This window comes from Physeter macrocephalus, chromosome 21, assembly GCF_002837175.3.
Source record: "Physeter macrocephalus isolate SW-GA chromosome 21, ASM283717v5, whole genome shotgun sequence".
NCBI lineage: Eukaryota > Metazoa > Chordata > Mammalia > Artiodactyla > Physeteridae > Physeter > Physeter macrocephalus.
In genome coordinates, this window is record NC_041234.1 from 102,320,776 (window position 1) to 102,344,004 (window position 23,229).

At 40.8% G+C, this 23,229-nt stretch overlaps 1 protein-coding gene across 6 annotated transcripts in view; it reads right to left on the bottom strand.

Moving 5' to 3' along the window:
• ENOX2 (ecto-NOX disulfide-thiol exchanger 2) overlaps window positions 1-23,229 on the bottom strand; it is a 374,580-nt gene that overhangs the window by 69,414 nt on the left and 281,937 nt on the right. For 4 of the 6 annotated variants that reach the window (XM_055081649.1, XM_055081650.1, XM_055081653.1 and 1 more), the window contains 3 exons: window positions 20,313-20,421; window positions 17,604-17,689; window positions 13,593-14,209 (listed from right to left, as the gene is read on the bottom strand). In XM_055081649.1, coding sequence (XP_054937624.1) covers window positions 14,078-14,209; window positions 17,604-17,689; window positions 20,313-20,421 — 327 coding nt within the window. In that variant the 3' untranslated portion in view covers window positions 13,593-14,077. Of the gene's footprint in view, window positions 1-13,592; window positions 14,210-17,116; window positions 17,440-17,603; window positions 17,690-20,312; window positions 20,422-23,229 lie in introns of those variants that run through there. The other 2 variants (XM_055081651.1, XM_055081652.1) reach the window with 2 other exon arrangements.

Genomic DNA, 23,229 nt, shown 5'->3' on the forward strand with positions numbered 1-23,229 from the left:
ACAGACTCTAGGTCCATCCACCTCATTACAAATAACTCAGTTTCATATCTTTTTATGGCTGAGTAATATTCCATTGTATATATGTGCCACATCTTCTTCATCCATTCATCTGTTGATGGACACTTAGGTTGCGAGAGATCTTAATTCATTCACTCATTTATTTATTCTTTCATTTGTGCAGGTAAGACTCTAGGCTCTGCCATTCTTCATGAAGATAGGGCAAAGACTTTGGCAAGACGACCCTTAAAATGGTTTCCTCCTCCATTTCTGTCTGCTCCTTCACAGCCTCCTTCGTAATTTCCTACTCACCTTCCCAATTTGTTATTATTGGGGTGCCCTAAGGCTTAGTTTTTGAATTTCTTTTCTTCTGTATCAATGCCCGCTCTCTTTGTGATTTCATCCAGTATTATATCTTTAAATATGATCTATATGCCAACAACTCCAAACTAATATTTCTAGCACAGACCTCTCCTCTGAACTCCAGATTTATATATCTGCCTACTTAACATTTTCACTTGGATATGTAGTAGATGTTGCAAACTTAATAGGACAAAAATGGAATTTTCCCTCAAATCTGCTTATCCCATGGTCTTCCCCATCTCGAGAGATGGCTCTCCATCCTTCCAGTTGCTCAGGATGAAAACCTTGAGTCACCCTTGACTCCTCTCTTTGTCTGACACCTCACAACTAATCCATCAGGAAATCCTGATGGTTCTAACTTCAATATCTACATATCTCCTGTATTTGACCACTCTTGGACTCCAGTGCTATCACCCTGAAGCTGTCATCATCCCTCTTTTGGATTATTTCAATAGCTTCCTCACTGGTGTTCCTGTTTTCCCCACCTCCGTCACCCCCGCAGTGCGTTCTCAGTGAAGATTTCAGAACGATTCTTTTAACGGGTAGGCTAGATCATGCTCTCCTCCACTCAGAACTCCCCAATGCTCCTCATCTCACCAAAGGCTGTCAGGGTCTATAAGGTCCAACATGATCTGCCCCCTCTCCTCCAGTTAACTCTCTGACCTCATCTCTTAGTAATGTCCCCCTCACTCACTCTGCCTTTATGTTCCTCAAACACACCAGGTAACTTCTTGTCTCAGAGCTTTTGTATTAGCTGTTCCCTCTGGAAGAATGCCCCTCCCCTATCAGCATGGTGCATTCTCTCATCTTTAGGAGTATTCCCTGCTTTAATTTTATATAACACATATCATCATCCAACATTATTTATATTATATATAATATTATATATATATGTTTGTATATTATATATGTATATATATATATATATATACATATATAATATACATTTGTTGACTGCTGTATTTCTAGTTGCCAGAACTGTGGTAGGCACATAGGTGATCAATTTGATGAGTGAGTGAATGAATGAATAAATGAAGGCATTATTCAAGCCTGAGTGACCAATGTCTGTGAGCCAGGCCTCAATGAGACAATAAAGGAAAGGTCATTTTGACTTGTAGTAATGTAGGATTGGGGGCCAACCCAACCTAGAGGCTGTATGTTTCTCAGTATCTGCTTAGATCAAATAATGGAATTGTAAAAATAATGTTTTTGCTAGTGAACTTATAATAAATATAAAACTATATACAACTTGCAATAATGGAGAAACTTGAAGTGTAAGCACTTAGTGTCAATCCAGTCAAGTTGCTTTATACTAGGAAGGTTTGCAGTGATAGCTTACTGTGATGGCTAATTTTATTTATGTCAATTTTACTGGGCCACAGAGTGCCCAGATATTTGGCTAAACATTATTTCTGGGTGTGTCTGTGAGAGTGTTTCTGGATGAGATTAACATTTGAATTAGCAGACTGAGTAAAGCAGATTGCCCTCCCTAATGTGGGTGGGCCCCATCTAATCAGTTAAACATCTGAGTAGACCAAAAAGGCTGACCCTCCTGCATGTAAGATACAATTCCTCCTGCCTGGCTGCCTTTGAAATGGAACATTGGATTTTTATTGTCTTTGGACTCAAATGGAAACATTAGCTCTTTCTGGGTCTCAGGCCTGCTTGTTTTCAGACTGGAACTACACCATTGGCTCCCCTGGTTCTCAGCCCTTCAGACTCAGACTAGAAGTTTCACCATTAGTTCTCCTGATTCTCAGACCTTTGGACTCAGACTGGAACTACACCACTGGCTCTCCTGGGTCTCCAGCTTGCTGACTGCAGATCGTGGGACTTCTCAGCCTCTTCTTTTTATGAGGCCTGGCTCATCCTGTGGCTCCAGTTCAGTCATTTCTGAGGCCCAGGGGGATTCCTGGCCTTTGATTCTCTGAGAGAGTGATGATGATAGCTCACGTGTACATCATGTTCCAAGCACTATAAGTAATTTATGTAAGCCTTATAAAAACCCTATGAGGAAGATAATGTTATCATCCCCATTTTACGGATGAGGAAATTGAGGCATGGGGAGACTGAATAGCTTGCCCAAGGTCAAAAAGTCAGGACTTGTACCCTTGCAGTCAGCTTCTCTTAACATTATAAAGTAAATCCTTATAGCATTTCTCTAAATCTCCCTTGCTGAGACCAGTTTAAGTGCCCTACAGTCACCCCTAGGCAAGAGAAAGAGTCCTGATGGACAAGATTACCTTTTCTACCAACTTTAAAAGTTTAATGCTCTCTGGCTCTCACCCTTGCTGCCTCCCTTCTTTTCACTTGTCCTTTTCTTCTTTTATTTTTTCTTTCCTTCTCTCTAGCTCACTTGCTACCTTTTTGAAATTCATTTATTGACCATTTCCCCTATCTTCTTGATTATTTTCAACAGCAGGCAATAATATTGTCACTTTTCTATCTTAAAAAAAATCCTCTCTTGACTCGATTTTCCCTTTTAGCTTCAGACCCATCTTCTCATTCTTTCCTAAACCCCCTCCAGTCAGGCTTTTGCTCCCATGCCCACTGAAACTACAAGGTCACCAGTGCCCTTCACATTGCTAAGTCCAGTGGTCAGTTCTCACATTACTTGACTTGACTTCAGCATTTGAAACATTCACTCTTTCTTCATTCATATACTTTCCTCACTTGGCTTCTAGGATGCTACACTCTCTTGGTTTTCAATGCTCCTTTTCAGTATCACTTGCTGATTTTTTTTATATCCCTGACCTTTTAACTTTAGAGTTCTCTTGGGCTCAGTCCTTGGACCTCGGTCATTCCCTTGGTGATCTCATTTAATTTCAAGACTTTAAATGCCATCTAAAAGCGGATGATTTCGATAGTATATCCTCATCTTGGATTTCTTCTGACCTTCAGATTCCTTTGTCCAACTGCCTGCCTGAGATTTCTACCTTAAAGAGAGATAGGCATCTCAAAGTTAACACATCCAAATCTGATCTTCCTTCCCAAATCTACTCCTCCACAATCTCCCCCATCTCAGTAAATTCCAGTTGCTCAGGCCAAGAAGCTTCATTCCTTATTCCACTCTTTCCCTTATATCCTATATTCAGTTATTTTGCATCTTCAAATTATACCTGGAATCTTTCCATTTCACATTAGTTCCAATTCTACCACCATGTTTCAAAACTACCTTTATTTGTTTCTCACCTGGATAACTGCAATAGCCTCCAACTGGTCTCCCTATTTCCTCCCTTACCACTTATACTCTACTTTCCACTTAGCATCCAGAATAATCCTTTGAAAATGCAAGTTACTGATGCATAATCAATGCCTAGAATAGTTGTCAGAATGTAGTAGATTCTCCATAAATATTTGCTGAGTGAATGAATGAATGAATGAAGGAAGGAATCAAATATGGTCCTTGCAGGGAGGATGATAGGTACATGATCATACTACAGGGTGGACAGTGGTTAAGTCTTACTTTGGAGGTACAGATAAAGGGTTCTTGGGAGCTCAAAGAAGGGAGAGGTCATTCAGATATGGGAAGGGAGTCAGGGGAATCCAGGAGGGCTTAATGGAGGAAGTAGCATTTGAGCTGGGACTTGAAGAATGGGTAGTATTTGGACTTGGGATGTAGAGGGAAGCACAGGGAATTCAGTTAGGCTTAAGTAGGGTATGTGAAGGGTGGCCGAAGCGAGAAATAAGATTAGAAATGAGGTCTTTGGCCAAAACATGAAGGTCCCTGAATGCCAGGTTAAAGATTTTGCCTTTAATTAAGTGTGATATGAAATGGAGTGGTTATGAAGGTTACAGAATTGGGTGAAAAAATTTGAGTCATAAATCAATGATTTTCTCTGATTTAACTTTCAGGTCTTTACTCAATTGTCTCTTATTTTAAGTTGCTTACAGACTTAATGATATGGTTCCTAACGTACTCCAGGTAAGAATCAAACAGGAAAAAGAGGGAGAAGATATTTAATCTGAAAACAGATACACCTCCAGGGAGAGAAGGGCTAGATGACTGCTAGAAGGAAGAAGATAGAAACTCTAAACTGTAGGTTTAGAACCTCTGTTACTGTACAATCTAATAACTTTTTCTTGCTTCCACATTTAAATATTCTTTTAATAACTTTTTTCTGATTACAGAAGTAATGCATATTCAATATAAGACACTTGGACAACAGAACAACACAGAAAAGAAATCCCTCTGTGTCTATCTACCACCTGGAGACAAGCACTGCAAACAATTTGGTATCACCCCTTTCTTTGCACGTATCCACAAACGTATATACATATATATTTACATATTTTAAACAAAACTTACATCATGCTGTGCAGATATGAAATATACTGCTTTTCTCACTTAACAATAAATGTATCATGAATATTTCTGAAATTGACATCAGTTTTAATGGCTATATGCTATTCTCTTAGCCCTAATTTTGCTCATCTGGATTGTTTCTAATTATTTGTTATTAAATATCCTTCTTACATTCATTTTAGCACTTTTCTCTGCCATTTTTTTTTTCTTTTTTGTGTTTTTTTTTTTTTTGCGGTATGCGGGCCTCTCACTGTCGTGGCCTCTCCCGTTGCGGAGCACAGGCTCCGGACGCACAGGCTCAGCGGCCATGGCTCACGGGCCCAGCCGCTCCGTGGCATGTGGGATCCTCCCGGACCGGGGCGCGAACCCGTGCCCCCTGCATCGGCAAGCGGACTCTCAACCACTGTGCCACCAGGGAAGCCCCCTGTGCCATTTTTAAGGGGTATATTTCTAGAAGTGAAATTGTTAGAATGACATATGACTGCACTTTTAAAGTCTTCTCCCTTCTGAAAGGTTTTACTGTTCACACTCCCACCAGCAGAGAGGATGTGCCTATTTCCTTATGCTCAGGATAACATAATTTTTTTTTAATGAGACCTTCTATTTAATTAAGAGCTTTACATCTAAGTCCTCAACTCTTAACTTTCCTACACTGTATTTATAGACATACCAGGTGAAATATAGTTGCATTTGGATTACTTAATTCTAAATATCAGTTAAGATATTTTACCTAATTACTATCACAACACACAACTCAAATTGGCTTCCTTAAGGGGTCAAGCATCTCATTTTGCCTGGAAAGTCTAAGTCTAGGCCTTGTGTCTCATCAAAATTAATAGTGGCAATGCTGCCAGTCTTAAAACTTTCTCAGTTTTGAGTGATATATCTTATGGCCTCCATTAAAATTTTATTATTTTTATACAGTTTTAAAGGTTACTTTCCATTTACAGTTATTGCAAAATATTGGCTGTATTCTCCGTGTTGTACAATACATTTTTGATCCTGTCTTACACCCAATAGTTTGTACCTCTCACTCCCTCACCCCTATATTGCCCATCCCCCCACTCCCCACTGGTAACCACTAGTTTATTCCCTGTACCTGTGAGTCTCCTTCTTTTTTGGTATATTCACTAGTTTGTTGTAATTTTTAGATTCCACATATAAGTGACATCATACAGTATTTGTCTTTCTCTGTCTGACTTACTTCACTTAGCATAATGCCCTCCAAGCCCATCCGTGTTGCTGCAAATGGCAAAATTTCGTTTCTTTTTATGACTGAGTAGTATTTCAGTGTGTGTGTGTGTGTGTGTGTGTGTGTGTGTGTGTGTGTGTGTGTGTATCACAACTCCTTTATCCATCCACCTGTTGATGGACACTTAGGTTGTTTCCATGTCTTGGCTATTGTAAATAATGCTGCTATGAACATTGGGGGATAGTATAAACTTTTGTATTCATTTTCATTTTTGCTTAGCTTTTTCCTTTCGGGAGAGTTTTTAAGGAACTTTCAGGACCAGGGGACTCAGCCAATCCTGTCTGCTTTGCAGTCCCTGGTTGAGACATTGGCATATTCCCTTTTCTCCTGAGCAGAATGGTACACTGAGGACAGCTTTGCTTGACTACATCAAATGCTGATGCCCTAGGGACAATGAGAAGCACACATGATTGCCCTGTGTCCATGTGCCAGGGGATCCTGAGAACCATGAGGCAGCTGCCTGCATCCAACTGAAATTGGCTGAGTCTCAGCCCTGTGTTGAGCAGAGCACACCCTCAGTGCAGTGCCGCTTCGTGGCCAGGGAAGGAAGCTTATTAAGGCTAAGAAGGGCAAGAGCCTATGAGATTGGCTGTTAGAAGCTGACATGTCTATTAGTCACTCAGCAGGGACCAGATGGGTAGGTAAGAGATGGGAGGGGGACTTGGAAGGCATTTGTATCTCTTGGATCTATAGCCTGTAAATTCAGGGGAACATCTATCAGGAATCAATGTGTATCTTGATGCGTGTAAGCCTGTCCTGATGTTTCAGAGAGAAATGAAGAACCAGAGGGGCCGCTCAGTCTCCAAAGTGTGCACTTCTGGACCAATAGCCTTTACGTGAGTGAGATATACCTGCTTCCCTGTGAACGTGAGCTGGGATGCTTCTATTCCAGCCCTCTGTCCCTACGAGTGAGTGGGGTGAGAACAGCCTTCTTTGGGGGTCAGACAGACTCAACAAGGCTCCTTTACTCTACTGCAGAGGACAGCCTCAAGGTTGCACCCTAGCTGAAGCAGCTGCTGCTAGAGGCTCTGACTCTGATGCTGGATGCAGCAGAGCAGAGTTATGCTAAGGTGACCAGAGAGTCTTATTCCAGACTGGCCTTGGGGCTTGGTGTCTGCAGTAGGTATGATTTTATTTTGTCTCTGTGCCCTTCCTAGAGAAGGAGGAGGGAGTCATGGGCCAACTGGGGGAAGAAGGGGTAAATACAGTTGCTGGAGGGTTCACATGGGAGATGGTGGCAATGAAGTGTCTCTACCTGTGGCTTCCTCCACCTTTGTCCCTCAGGACTCTCGCTGCCACAGGCCCTGCACTGTCTCTGGCTCGCCAAGTTGATAACAGCGCAGATTCACTTTCTGAACACTGGCCAGAACACAGTGCTCATCAACCTGGGCTGCCACAGTCTGATGGACCCTGTCATGGCCCTACTTGGTTCTATTAGGTGAGCAAGAAAGAAAAATCTAGCCAGCAATGCCAGCATCCTCTCTCTCGCTGTCCCACTCATGGGACCCAGAGGTTGAGCGACTTGCCTAAGGTCTCAGGGTCAGTGACAGAACCGGGGAGTCCAAGTCTCATGACTTAGCTGTCTGATAAACCAAATGGCCATTTCATGGTAGTATTTCTCACTAGCATATTTGGGCAGAGGTTGGAGAATAGTGAGACAATACTGTGTCCTTTTCCCCAGGCTGTTAGGTCAGCAGAGGAGGCAGGCACCTTTAGCCCTTCAGACCGTTGAGATTCAGAGTAACATCCCTGCTAGTGGTCCCACGAGCAGCTCATAGCCCCAGCATTTCTAGAATGGTGAGCCTGGGTTAACATAGCTAGTTATGGCTGCTGGAGGCTGGTTTTAGCCATTTAATGAGCAAGGATGTTTATCAGGGAATCAGCCCTTTCATTGTTCCATGTGTAGTTGAGTTACTGGAAGAATATTCTTTCTCAGTAGTTTTCTCATAACTAACGTTTTTAGTTAATAGTCATTGAGTCATTTGATATGGAGTCATCACAGCAAGGTCAGGACAGGTCAAGAACCCTCTGTTTAACAGTATGGGAATGGATGTAAAACATCTTAGAAATGTTTTCATTTAAATTGTTTTTTTAAAAAGGTTGGTACTGGAAGGGGCATGTTTCAGTTATCTGGTAAACTCACTTAAATACCTCAATGTCTTCTATTGCTGAATAAACAAAGCATGATTGCTTGTAATACCGGTGTTGCTAAGTGCTGCACACGCTTCTGTGTGTGTGTGTGTGTGTGTGTGTGTGTGAGTGAAAGAGAGAGGGAAAGAGAGAGGGAAAGAGAGATGGAGCAGGAGAGGAGAGGGTGAAGGAGCTTATTATGTGAAAAACACTGAATTCAACATTCCAGGTTTTTCTCTCTTGGACTATATGGTTCTGGTCCATTGGGTAGAACATATTTCATTCATGTATTAAAACCCACTAATCTTGATTCTTAGAGCTCCTCTTCAAACTCCTCAAGGACAAGTACACTCTCATATTCATCCTTGCATCCCCTATTGCTGGTAGAATGTCTTGGACTGAATAAGCACTTGAGCAACGTTTGAATTGAAATGTTGAATTTCATGTCTTGAGGTCCAGCCACATGGAAACAAACTGTTTTACTGGTGTGGTTACAAAACTTTTTTTTAAAAATGGGAATAAGATAATGTCTTATATTTTGTTTCTATTTTTTAACGTGTTTAGAATTTGTTGTCTTTTTATGATTCCAACCACACATTGGACTTCTCTCCAACAACTCCCAGATCCCTTTCCTTTGCCAGAACTGATGGTTTGGAGACTAACATCTTGTGAATAGCATTTGTCTCATTTTCTCCTAAATGCAGTACTTTGTGTTTGCTCACATTAAAGCTCATCTGTCACTTCTTCACCCAGAAATACAGACTTGTGGGACTCTCCTGCCAGTTTTGTATTGACTTAGAATTTCACCATTTCAAAATGTACAAAAAAATCAGTATCTCTATCATTTGTAAAATTTATTGCTACTGTGTGATGGGTACTGTTCTAATTTATAAACATTAATATATTTAATGAAACTAATCCTGGTCCCACTTTGGGGGCTCTCACTTTATATTTCATCAACCTCCTCTATCAGGAGTTTTTTTTCTTAACCTAGAGGCTGTGGGAAGAACTTAGGAAGTGTGTGAATGTGGATGGAAAAAATACGTTTAGATTTTCACTAACCTCTAACTGAAGTTTAGAGTTTTCTTCCATTATAAATGTAGGTAAACAAAGTACAGAAGTATTAGCAGTACCTGTGACTTTTTCACAAGTATCACAGATATTATCATATCACAAGTTATTGCAGATTTTTTGAAATATTTATGTTTATCTACTTCAGAATTATAGTAGTTATTAGACCTGTCATTGCACATTGCTATTTAATGTGTTATAGGAGCACATACGCTACTATGTCACACATGTGCTTTGATAACGGTATTATTTCAATACAGTTGGTTTTCTTTGTATTTTATTTCATGTATTTAAAAATGTTATTCTGATAGAGAGTTCACAGGCTTCACCAGATTTCCCAAGGGGTACATGGCACCAAAAATAAAGAACCCCTCCTTTATACTCTCTCAGCCATACTAGGCAGAGGCTGCGAGGACTCAGAGGAGTCCTGCATTCTCACTCCAGCTCCACCATCCACGTAGCTGTGTGACCTGGGGTATGGCTCTTCTCTTTCTGAGACTTGTTTTCCTTCATGGCAATAATGGGGAGGGAACCATCTGCCCCTGCAGGGTGTTGTGAAGATCAGATGACATAATGTCTGTGTACAGAGTTGGTCTGAAAACAATATGAGGTATTTGTTGAGGAATATTAGAGTTAACGTTGCAGAGGTCTGATGCCCCAGAGATCTATCAATTTTAGGGTACTCTAACAAGTCTTGTTCCTGATCTTAGTGGAAATGGTTTCAGCTTTTCACCATTGAGGACGATGTTGGCTGTGGGTTTGTCATATATGGCCTTTATTATGTTGAGGAAAGTTCCCTCTATGCCTACTTTCTGCAGTGTTTTTATCATAAATGGGTGTTGAATTTTGTCAAAAGCTTTCTCTGCATCTATTGAGATGATCATATGGTTTTTCTCCTTCAGTTTGTTGATATGGCCTATCACATTGATTTTCATATAATGAAGGATCCTTGCATCCCTGGGATGCTCTTTTTAGAACTCCTGTCATTTAAATCTTATACTTTCTCAATTGATTCATCTTTTCTCTTTTTTTTAACATCTTTATTGGAGTATAATTGCTTTACAATGGTGTGTTAGTCTCTGCTTTATAACAAAGTGAATCAGTTATACATATACATATGTTCCCATATCTCCTCCCTCTTGCGTCTCCCTCCCTCCCACCCTCCCTATCCCACCCCGCTAGGTGGTCACAAAGCACAAAGCACCGAGCTGATCTCCCTGTGCTATGCGGCTGCTACCCACTAGCTATCGATTTTACATTTGGTAGTGTATATATGTCCATGCCACTCTCTCACTTCGTCCCAGCTGACCCTTCCCCCTCCCCGTGTCCTCAAGTCCATTCTCTACGCCTGCGTCTTTATTCCTGTCCTGCTCCTAGGTTCTTGTATACCACAGTGTCTGGCAGAGTGCCTGGGACTGAGTTAATGTTCCGAATATGTTTAAACAGCTGAATTTCCTTTCTTGAGGCCCAGCAACATGATGTAGCCCCACAATTCTAGGTGTGAACACAAAAACATTTTTCTTAAAATGAGAGCAAGGTCACGACTCGTAATTACTTTTGACTGAACCATAATCATAAAATCATAACTCTATTGTGAATGCACTCTGGGCTAGGCACTGGCTGAGCAATTTTCAGATACTATCTTGTTGAATCTTTACCACCACTCTCTGGGGAAGGTACTATTTTTCCTTAATTTAAAAAATGGAAGCTCCCATTGTGTCCACAGGTGGGAAATGACTTTAGGCAGCATGAAAGCATAACAGGTGCTCAGTAGATGGTAGCAGTTGTGGTGAAAAGTGAATCCAGGTCTTTTTGATAGACTGTCCAAGACAGCTAAGAATCCCAAGGGCTCACCCAGTCCTACCAGGTGAGTCAAAAGGTCTTGCACATCTATGCTGTCTTTTCAAGTAACATAGTTTATTCTGCATTATATGAAAAGCATACATTTTGGGGCACAATTAAATATGAAACACTGTATAACTTGAACACAGATATGCGTCCAAGATTTGCTCTGAAAACTAACTTTTCCATTTGCATTGAAGACATTTAGCAAGCAACTTGGTAATATTAAAAAATCAGAACTGGTGATGTCACAGGACCAGGAAGGGAGATGAAATAATCATTTGTAAAATAAAAGAATGCTTCTATTCATTATTATCTGGAAAAATCTAACGACTGTATCTCCTAAAAATAACAAAACAGTAAAATTTCAAAATTCAGGAGGAACAGAACAATAAATAGCATTTGTAAGGAAAAAATAGCTTCTTTAATAGATTTCTATGGTGAATGAAAAGGATTGTGAGAGATGGTATGTGCTGCAATTTGATTATGTAATATAATGCAAACATACTCTATTTTTTTAACACTGCTGTAGCATTCTCCTTTACTCTTTTTTAAAAATAGATCTTTACTGGAGTATAATTGCTTCACAATACTGTTAGTTTCTGTTGTACACCAAAGTGAATCAGCCATATGCATACATATGTCCCCATACTCTATTTTTATACATTTTTAACAACTCTGGACTAGTGCATTAGGACTTTCCAAAGAAACAGAACCAATGGGATGTATATATACATACATACATATATATACATATATATATGTATATATCTATATGTGTATACACATATGTATATATATGTGTGTGTGTGTGTATATATATATATATTTATTTATTTATTTTAAGGAATTGGCTGATGTGATTTTGGGTGCTGGCAAGTTTGATATTTTGCAGGGCTGGCTGGCAGTCTGGAAATTCTGGCAGGCATTAATGCTGCAGTTTTGAGTCCAAAGCAATCTGGAGGCACAATTCTTTTCTCCTTGGAGGACTTCAGTCTTTTACAACTGATTGGATGAGGCCCACACACATCATGGAGGGTAAGATATGTTACTCAAAGTCTACTGGTTTAAATGTTAATCACATCTCAAAAATACCTTCACAGCAACATCTAGACTGGTATTCAACCAAGCAACAGGGCACTACAGTGTAGCCAACCTGACACACAAAATTCACCATTACAACTAGTATATTCAAGCAGGCTGGGAGAAGTACACCTGGACTAAGTTGGCAGGAATAATAGGAAGAGAGCATTTGTACTACAAGTAGATCAAGTGAAGGAGAGCAAAGGGCCTGGGTGTGGCAGTTGTTGCTTTAAATGCATTTTATTTAACTTATTTAAATAAGAAATAATTGATAAGTGGCAAATTTCCCCTGATTTCATAGGTGTTATTAAAAGAAGGCATTGCACGACCCCTGAGACTGATGAATCAAAGCCTTCTGTAGCGTGATGACAGAGATGCTTCAGTGAGGAAACTACTGTAAAAATAACCCTCGCTTCCTGCTGGTGCCACAGCTGGTTGCTTAGGGGGAAGCCAGCTTTCAGCATGAATGGACTGCTGTGGAATCCTGTTTCTAGCTGTCAAAGCAGAAGGTGTTTAGCATCTTCTTCCAATATTCTGGTAACTCAAAGGAAGAAATGGAGATGATTTACTAAAGGATTACTTAGAGAGCAAGCAATTCAAAACAGGACACCAAACTGAGGTATAAAAAAGGAATATTTATCTTTTAAAAATACAACTTTGAACACTACTGACATCTGATTTACATAGTATTTTTGTGAAATACTCTTCACTGGCTTTGCTTAGTACATTCTCTTATTTTCAATCAAGACTCAAGGGAGGGCATGCTTATGTTATTACAAGCACCACCAAAACACCACAGAAGAAAAGACCATCTCTGCCTCAGGATATTAGTCCCCAGTTCTCATCCTTTCCATTTCTTTTCCATCAACCAGGACTTCCTGACTGGTCCACGCACACTCTGCCATTGTAATCTGCTGATGGGCACCGAAGAACTAGAGGGGTCCCAGTTCTCAGCACTCCAGGTGGAGCCGACCTATTTGTGCAAAGCTTCACACACCCTAGCCTACTCTTTATTCATTACCAGGAATTTTCTATTAATACTCATATCAACTCTTTGCAGACATTCAGCATGAAGTAAACATAATATTTACAGCAGTACATGGTTTGCAATTCAACACACTGACAGCAGAAGAAAAGGGACCACCAGACTTTGTAAGAAGACCAGAGGGGAAGCATATCAAAATAAATCCCTTCTGCTAATGTGTGTGTGTGTGTGTGTGTGTGTGTGTTTGTGAGCACACACGTTGTGTTTTAATTCATAGAAAACTAAACATGCCCTCCTTTAAAAGCAGGCTATTTACAAGGTGATTCTGAATACCACATACACATGCCAGTCATACTGGACACTTGCTTTCTGTGAATACATCTAGTTTTTTAAAAATTCTGAAATAAACCTTTTATCTGATACATTAGAGAAAATAACTTTGAAACATTTGTCAACTTTTCGTTCACAGTAATTTTGTAAAAAGCCACAAACCATGCTTTGTCTTTTAAAAGGTGAACCTGGTCAAGCACCTTCTAGAAGACACTGACGTGTTATTCACTTACTGGCCTACTGGGAATTGGAAAGACAATGTCAGTTATGGAGTCCCTAGTGCTCCTCTCATTCCTCTCACCAGTAGCAACATTAATGTGAAGAGAAGTTCTGAAACACAAATCACATATAAATCATCAAAACATTTCAGTTAACAGTGTTTAAAAAATACTAAAGTCTACAACAGTAGTACAGACACTGAAAACACCCCAAATACTCTGTAGCCTCAGGCCTTTTTAAATACTACTAATAAAAAGAGACAACCAATTGACAGAAAAGGAGGAAGTTACAGCACTTGAGGTTTGAGTCAATTTCTTTATAGGGCCTGTAGCTTGAGGTGCTGCTCTAGGATCCTTATTTTAACTCAAAAGATATTCCAGGAATGGATTGAGAAATTTAAAGCAATTTCCACTTGAAAACCAGTGAAAATACAAATCACTTTCTAAGCTTGTCCAACACACATTTATTTTCAGGATCCCAGGTTGTCAGGCAAAGGGATTCAGGTCAGTTTCAAGCCCTCAAAGCCACAGAATTTCCATCTCTTCTCCAGACTGGCTCCAACTCCAGTCATTTCCTGCTTGAAGGTATGCTGGAGTCGGCTCATGAGACATTCCACATCACTGGTACAGATCTGTGGGACAGAGAGGACATCTCCATTCAAAACCAGTCCCACCTTCCTAATCTGGCTTCCCCCGCAGTGTTGCTTTAGAATGCTGACACGCACGTGTGTGTGCTATAGGCGTGGGGTCGACCTTCCCTTCCCTGTGCGTGTGTATGTGTCGGTTGTGTGGATTACAGATGGAAGCCTTCTTCTGCTTGGACCGCCTGAGTCCACTGAGATTTCTTTTTGTTTCTGTATTTCATAACAGCTTTATTTAGGCATAATTTACATACAATAAATTCACTTATTTTACATGTACACGTTGATGAATTTTAGTAAAGTTATACAATAGTGCAACTGTCACCACGATTCAGTTTTAGAACATTCCATCACCCCCCCCACAAAGGTTCCTTTGTGCTCCTTTGCAGTTAATCTTTACTCCCAAACCCTGACTCAGATTTTTTTCACTGTGGTTTTGCAGTTTTTGGAAATTTCATATATGTGTAATTGTACAATATATAGTCTTTTGTGACTAGTTTCTTTCACTTAGCATGATGTTCTTGAGCTTGATCGCCACCAAGCTTTCTCTGGGAAAGAGCTGGTGTTGGTCACTCAGCGAGGCTTGGGTCTGCAGCCAGCTGAATGATGGCTTATCAGTGCTGGTGATGTTACGTTCAGGCCCACTGAAGCTACAAAGCCTTTGGGGGAGAGAGGGAGGCAGAAATGGCTGCCACCAGAGCAGAAGTCTTCACACACGTCTTAGTTCACAAAGGAAGAGTGACAGGAATAGAGAATGCTCTGTGTTCCTACTTCTCCGTTCCCTCTCCCCACTCCTCTCTCTCTCTCTCTCTCTCTCTCTCTCTCTCTCTCTGTCACACACACACACACACACACACACACACACACACACACACACACCCCACACACACCAATATAAAAACAAAAACAAATCTGTTGACCCTTAGGGTTTGCTTCATCTTTATGTTAGTAGCATAGTAGCAACTTTTCTAACTGTGAACCTGGGCACTAGGGCTTGGCTGAAGAGCACTACGGGATCCTTAAAGAAACCCTAAGTTGCTATCACAGTGAATATTTCTAAAGGTGGTAGGAGAGACCCCCAAATTCTTATAGTACCATTGCAGGCTCTCTTTGGGAGGCCCTGGTACTACCCTGGCAGGAAGCTGCTCAGGAGGAACTGGCACTAGACTAGGAGTGAGGTCATACCTTCTCCCCAGTGCTAGGAGTGGACTGTATCCAGTTAAGTGAACGAAGCACACTGCAAAGTATCATGTAGAGTTGAATCCCCATTTCAAAAAAAATAAATCTATAATGCTTATAGATATATACATACAATATAGGTGCAGCAGATGTATAAAAAAGGGTCTGAAATAAGATATGCCAAACTGTTAACAATGGTTATCCTTGAGAGATGGGACTGTGGGGAACTCTCCCTTTGCCTTTACTGTAGTTCTATATTGCTTACATTTTTTTTTGTTTTTTTTTTTTTTGCGGTACACAGGCCTCTCACTGTTGTGGCCTCGCCCGTTGCGGAGCACAGGCTCCGGACGCGCAGGCTCAGCGGCCACGGCTCACGGGCCCAGCCGCTCCGCGGCACGTGGGATCCTCCCGGACCGGGGCACGAACCCGCGTCCCCTGCATCGGCAGGCGGACTCTCAACCACTGCGCCACCAGGGAAGCCCAATATATTGCTTACATTTTAAAGAGAATATGTTTACACTATTTTTGCAATTAAAAAAAACCGGATCGCTTTTACTGACAGAGAGTTAGTTTCAAACCACCTCAACAGACCACTTGGTCCTGGTGCTCACATCGAATCCCTCCCTTCACTGCCAAATGAGCTGGCTGCTTAATTGCAGAATAGCATCACTTCCCAGAGATAAATGCCACGGGAGTTCTAGCTAGAACTAAAACAAATGCCGTGACGAGGATGTATCACCACAGCTGGATTACCAAATGGGCCAGTGCCTCTGTTAAGAGGATAGATGCTTATGTACCACAATGTTCATTGCAGCTCTGTTTACAATAGCCAGGACATGGAAGCAACCTAAGTGTCCATCGACGGATGAATGGATAAAGAAGATGTGGCCCATATATACGATGGAATATTACTCAGCCATAAAAAGGAACGAAATTGAGTTACTTGTAGTGAGGTGGATGGACCTAGAGTCCGTCATACAGAGTGAAGTAAGTCAGAAAGAGAAAAACAAATACCGTGTGCTAACACATATATATGGAATCCAAAAAAAAAAAGGTCATGAAGTACCTAGGGGCAAGACGGGAATAAGGACGCACACCTGCTAGAGAATGGACTTGAGGATAGGGGGAGGGGGGAAGGGAAAGCTGTGACAAAGTAAGAGAGAGCGGCATGGACATATATACACTACCATATGTAAAATAGATAGCCAGTGGGAAGCAGCCGCATAGCACAGGGAGATCAGCTCCGTGCTTTGTGACCACCTAGAGGGGTGGGATGGGGAGGGTGGGAGGGAGGGAGACACAAGAGGGAGGAGATATGGGGATATATGTATATGTATAACTGATTCACTTTGTCGTAAAGCAGAAACTAACACACCATTGTAAAGCAATTATACTCCAGTAAAGATGTTAAAAAAAAAGAGGATATATGCTTAAATGGCTTAACATTTTGGACATCTAACTGTCAGAAGTCTGCATTCCAATGGCACTTCTCAAAGGCCCAGATCCTATGAAATAGTACAATCCATGAGCAGCTTTAACTGAATGCTGCTTCTGAAAAAATTCTATCATGAGTTTATTTATTCTGAGGGGTCAAGAGTCCCCTCCTGCCTATATGAGGCATGCATCCTTGACTTTCCAGGGAACTGGCACTTACCCTTGCTCTGATGCTTTGTGAGCTCCCCCACAGGACAGCATTCAGGGAAGGAATTGGCCCATGAGATCAGCTGTGAGCAAATATGCAGTCTGTATTACAGACTTACTGTTCCAAACTCTTTTTGTCCCTGCCTTGATTGTGTCATTGTAGATAATGGCAGTGCTAATGGCTAAAGGCCCAGGGCAAAAGTTTGACTGGTGAGAGATATTTTTTAATTAGCATATGATATGTAAAGTAAAAGAAAGGAGGAAAATTCTTCTAAGATATATCTTGGAAGTAGGGTGGCCAATTCATTCAGGTTTGCCCAGGACTTCCCCGGTGTCAGCAATAGAAGTCCCAAGTCCCAGGAAACCCTTCAGTCCCAGGCAAACAGGGACAGACGGTCACCCTATTAGCAAGAGAGAAACTTTACGCTGAATCACAGTGAGAATAGGTGAGGGAAATTTCCTTACAGTGATTACTAATGACTTATTTGTGCTTGAGGAGAGTGAGGCCACCTGTTCACAAAGAACCCTACATCGCCTTGCATGGCCGTATCAGGCCCCCACATACCTTATTATCAAGACGGTGCAAGTAGGAGCAGATATATTCAATGCTTGCTCCAAATGGGTGGACATGAAGGAATGTGGAGATAATCCCTATAGAGACAATAGCATGGAGGTTACACTTGAGCATTGTATTCGTTGAGATGCCACATGATAGCGTCTAGCAAGAGCCAACTCATATGTACATCATATTATGTATTGGGCACTATTCTAAGTTTATATATATTTTACACATTTAATCTTTACAACGACCCTGTGAGGTAGGTATTACCATCCCCATTTCACAGATGAGAAGACACTGAGCCACAGAAAGTTTAAGCAACTTGCCCAAGGTCACACAGCTGGTAAGTGGCAGGTATTTGAATCCAGCCAGTTGCTCTCAACCTCTATGTGTACTGCCTCTCACTGCACTATACCGCATGCAGAAAAGCTGGCATTTGAGCAGTCACTTCCATCATTCATGATGGCTAAACGCCATTTGAGTTCTACGTTTGACAATGAATTTAGACTTTTACAATGACTTTAGATTGTGCTGGGAATTTGCAGTTCCTCTGAACCATCTTTAAATTGGATTTTAGCCTCTTATGCATTTAATAATGTCATGCTGTTGTGGCAAAAGTACAAATCATGTACTTTGCCTGATTAACCTTGTGCCTCTCACAAGAGAATCTGCTGATTGTATTTGGGTTTTACTCCTTGAGTAGGTCTGTAAAGAAAAGCCAAACATTTCCTTCATTCAAGTGGTGACTAGCATTCTGTTTGTCCTCAGAGCCCTGAATCTCTTCAAGTAACAGAATTCTTGTAGCAATTTACAGCCTCCGGGGATGTGCATGATTGGCAGCTACACATACTGTCTTGATTATTCTGGCCACCAGGTTAATTGTGCCAATACTACTTCTTTCTCTGGCAACAGGCAGCATACAAATTGTTCAAAAGTCTACTATTCTTTTCTTTATTTTTTTTTTTTTGAATTCACCTCCTTTCATAAGATCTTAGGTATATCAAACAGACCCAGAACTGAGTTTGCTGAAAACTGCCAGGAAATAAAAGCTAAATTTGATTTGGTTTATAAACTATGACTTGTCTATCCCTTTAAGCACCTGACAAAGACTATCACAAGTTTAAATTGTAGCTTAAAGTTCAAATAAGTTCCCTGTAAAAGTCCTCCAATATTAGATGGCAAGCGGGTGGGTTGGAGGATCCAGGAGGAACTGATGGTAGGGTTCAAAACTCTATTCAAAATGGATACTATTACTTATAACACTACTTTACTCTTAAATGACTTGGTAAATTGAATTTCTAAACACTGACTCAAGCTGAGAAACTTAAATTCTGAAGAAGACAGTCCATATTCAAAGGAATTCTAGATGCTAATGGTCATGAAATCCTGTCAAATGCCAAGAGTAACTCCATAGATTTCAAAATACGAAGCAGTTTTTGTGGGTTCACACCCAAATAACCAATTTAAAAAATACATTTTCCTTTCTGTGAGTTCAAGACTACTTTCTTTAAAAAACAAAACATTAAACACTTAAGAATCTTTGTTTCTAGAACTATCCATTTACAGAGGTTTCCTCCTACCCATAGCTCTTCTCTGACAGGTCTCCCTGTTGCCATGCCAATTTGTTAAAGAACTCTGAGTTCAAAAACGGAAATAAGTTGTCACTCTTCTTGAAGACTCACTGGCAGATCCCCCTGTGCATCTTTATTAACATATCAAAGTGTTAACTCTGAGTACAATATCCATTACTGAAGCTTTAAAATATGCAGAAGCTAATTAGCGTGGAGAACTTTTGAGATTGGGGTGAGGCTACAGTGTGGCTCAGCTTCCTAGAAGGCAGCTGGGATTATCTGCTGAAGCCCAAGATTAGTCCCTTTTAAATGACTGAATATTTTAGTCATTTAAAAGGGGCTCAATCTGCCACTGTTGTCCAAATAGAATATAAAGTCAACAAGCATTTGTGAATAGTGCTGTAAGTGCAAAATGTTTCTCATTTATTGAGGGCTTACTATGGGCTGGGCACTGTGTTTAGTGATTTAGATGAATTGTCGTATTTAACACTTGCAGCTACTTTTAGACAGGTAATATTATTATGCCCATTTTGCAGATGGAGGAACTGAAGCTCAGGATGGAAATGGTGGGGTCAAGACAGAAAGCCAGTTCTGTCTGATTCGTTAACCACTTATGCTATCTTGCCTCTGTGAAAAAATTTTTATGTAATGAGAGCAATTGTAGCATTTATCTCATCAGAGCCCACCAGGGTCCAACACCCCACAGACAGCCTCCTGAGTCGCCTGCCAGTAACCTGGAAAGAAGGAGAGAGACACACACCTTCTCCGGAGGCCCATCTGGAGAAGCTCTCTGCCAAACAATGTCTGCACTGTCCCTTGAGTGGGAGTGAGAGGGCTCACCTATCTTTGCTTAGAGATTTAAAAAATCTACAACGTGTTTCTCCAGTGGACCACCTCTTAGCATAACACTTATACTGACACACTTGATGTGGCAGTGGTCACCAGGAGTTTGAAGAGGGCTGGGAGCTGCTATTACCATTTTGATTGAAATCTGTACTTGTTCTTACCCTGTTGTCTTCAGGACTCTGGGTCCTTGCACTGTCATGCTTCATAAATGCTTGGCATGTGCTTATGCATCTTAGGTTAATCCTTCCCCCCACTCCACTGCACTCTATCCGTTGAATGTGTGTGTTAGCTTCCTTACCCACTAGCAGTGCTTCGCGTTCAGATTTGATAGGACAGCTGTTCAGGGTCTTCTCCAGAGGGTAGTCACTATCCTGGCTCGATGCACACAGTCTAGAGGCACAGCTTTCCTGTGGGAATAATATGTCTCCCGGGTCAGTGCACCTTATATGGTAACACACTTGGTTTCAATTATACAACAGGGAACTTCTTAACAGCACCTTGAAAGCAATACTGTGCAATTTTGCTTATTGAATGGGAGGGAAAAATAGCATAAATTACAAAAGCATCACCAATAATCCAAAGCTTCCTTATAAGCCTTCAAAACACACACAAAAATTTAGACATTCATCTTCACTAGTCTTTTTTTTCCCTTCTGCCTTTATCATTCTTGACTCTATGCAAGTAGTCTGGGGAACCAGACCCAACATTTATTGTCTGTAAGATGCCAAGTACTGTTAGGTATGTTTTATCTCCATTCCACACGTGAGGAAAGTGAGGCTCAGATAAATTAGGTAACTTGCCTAAGATCACATTGCTAGAAAATGGTAGAGCCAGGATTTCATCCCAGGCCACCCAATGTGAAAAGGACCATTCTTTTTTTTTTTAAATTTATTTATTTATTTTTGGCTGTGTTGGGTCTTCGTTGCTGTGCGAGGGCTTTCTCTAGTTGCGGCAAGCGGGGGCCACTCTTCATCGCGGTGCGCGGGCCTCTCACTATCGCGGCCTCTCTTGTTGCGGAGCACAGGCTCCAGACGCGCAGGCTCAGTAGTTGTGGCGCACGGGCCCAGTTGCGCCGCGGCATGTGGGATCTTCCCAGACCAGGGCTCAGACCCGTGTCCCCTGCATTGGCAGGCAGATTCTCAACCACTGCGCCACCAGGGAAGCCCAGGACCATTCTTTTTTATTTTAGGTCCACACTCTGCTAAACGTCAGTCCCATATTGGAATGGAGAATCTACAATGTAGCTGATCCACTCACAGGTAATCAACTGTTGGCTCTTGAACTAAAAATTAGAGCCTCTATTTATTGACTATCAGCTCTCTCTCTCTTTTCTCTGATAAGGACATTATCAATTAGGATATTTATGACTTTACAGCAAGAAATGACCATGACAGTGGACTTCTTTGTTGTTGAAAGTTTTCTCTTTCTGAGCATAGTGTGTATGTTTCATAAGAGATACTCAGGTGAAATCCATGACCAGCAGCCAAACTGAAAAATGCCTCCAGACCGTTCTCGGGTTTTTCTTTCTCTCTCTGGGTACTGAGAACATCTTTTCTGTATTATAAATGTGAAGCAAGAGCCTTCAGAAGAAGGAATAAAAGAAATCAGTGCTTCAGTCTCACTGCTGTTGTAAAAGAGAGTGCTGGGGAAATGTTCCAGAGTGGGGAGCAGATCATGGATGACTCGGATGCTTCCTCACTTTTTTCCTTCCAAAAGCCCTCAGCAGGGACAGGTTTCCTCCTTTTTTTTAAAAGATGCCTTCAAAGCTTCCAGGATGCTGCCCCTGAATGAAACTAATGGTCTTTGCTGCAAGACATGTTGTTTTGTGGATTTTCAGGCTTCCAGGCTGTAGTCAGAAGGGAAAGCTTTCTTGATGACCTACTCAATTTCTGGTCTTTAGAATCCAATCCAGTCAGTAACACACCTGTAACCATCATGCCAAGTTTGATTTAAACTGCTGGCTCACTTCTAAGCCACGGGCTGTACATGTGCTTCTAACCCCCTTAAAACATTAAATGATCCAGTAAGCCATTTCTTAAGTGTGAAAGTTTAACAGATTGGGGTTCATTTAAGATATGTAGACATCCTGAGAAGTTTTAGCCATCTTGAATCAAAATGTAGCCTTACTGAAACCTGACTTCAATTTTATTATAGCTGGCATTTAAAAAATTAGAAGGTACATTGAAGGGATGCTTATCACCTTGAATTTTTTTAATAAACAAATATAAAGCTGCTTTATTAAGATACATCATCAATTCAGGAAAAATTAGATCCCCACAAATAAAACAACTAATTTCACAGATGACAATATTAATCACGAAAAATAATAAAAATAAAATAGAACACTATGAATTACTATGAAGCACTTTCAACAGTTACAGAAAAGAGAGGAATAGTATTTTCCTAAAACTGGAAATAATGGAATGATCTCAGAGTGTTTATAACATAAACTTCATTTAAAGAGAAGCACACGGTTAACATGTTAAATTAAAAAGAAATGAAAAGGAAACAAACTGGAAAAAAAGTTTAATGGCTCTTTTAAAGGGTAGAATGGCCAATAAGGTAGTAGGAAATGGGCAATCAGAATTCAAGGAGGGTTCATGATATCACCTTGAATTTTACTAGCAGATTCAAAGAGCTAGTTCTTTCTGCAGTAAGACAGACAGACGTAAGTCACATTGTTATATTGCAAAATACTGACAATAACTCACACTGTGGTTTACTGTCAAGAAACGCAAACAAAAAGAAAAAAATATCCCTCCTCACCCAAACTTATTGCTTTCCTTTCAACCTGAAATTATTTTTGCAGTCTAATGTGATGGTACTTTGCTTCCTAACCTAATTGTGACAGTTTGAAATATTTGGTCACAAATCAGCTTCCCAGAGAAGATCAGATTATAATGAACTGTCGTGACTTTCCCTGAAGGAAACCTCACTTAAAATAACAGGACAGAAACATATTCTGACTCACATTTTTCTGCTTATCAGTTGGATTTCTCTCCCTGTCCTCTTTAGCTGCCACTTCAAGGTTTATTTAGCTGCAAAATGGGAAACACTTAGACTTAGGTATAATATTGCAAGATTTTTCAATGCCATTTGACCCTTCACTTCTTTAAATGAAATACTTTACAAAGCAGAGAGCTGCTTACACGAAAATGTCCTCAAGTCAATTTGTGATGTCAATCCTGAAGAGTGATTTTAAGCTTAATGTCATT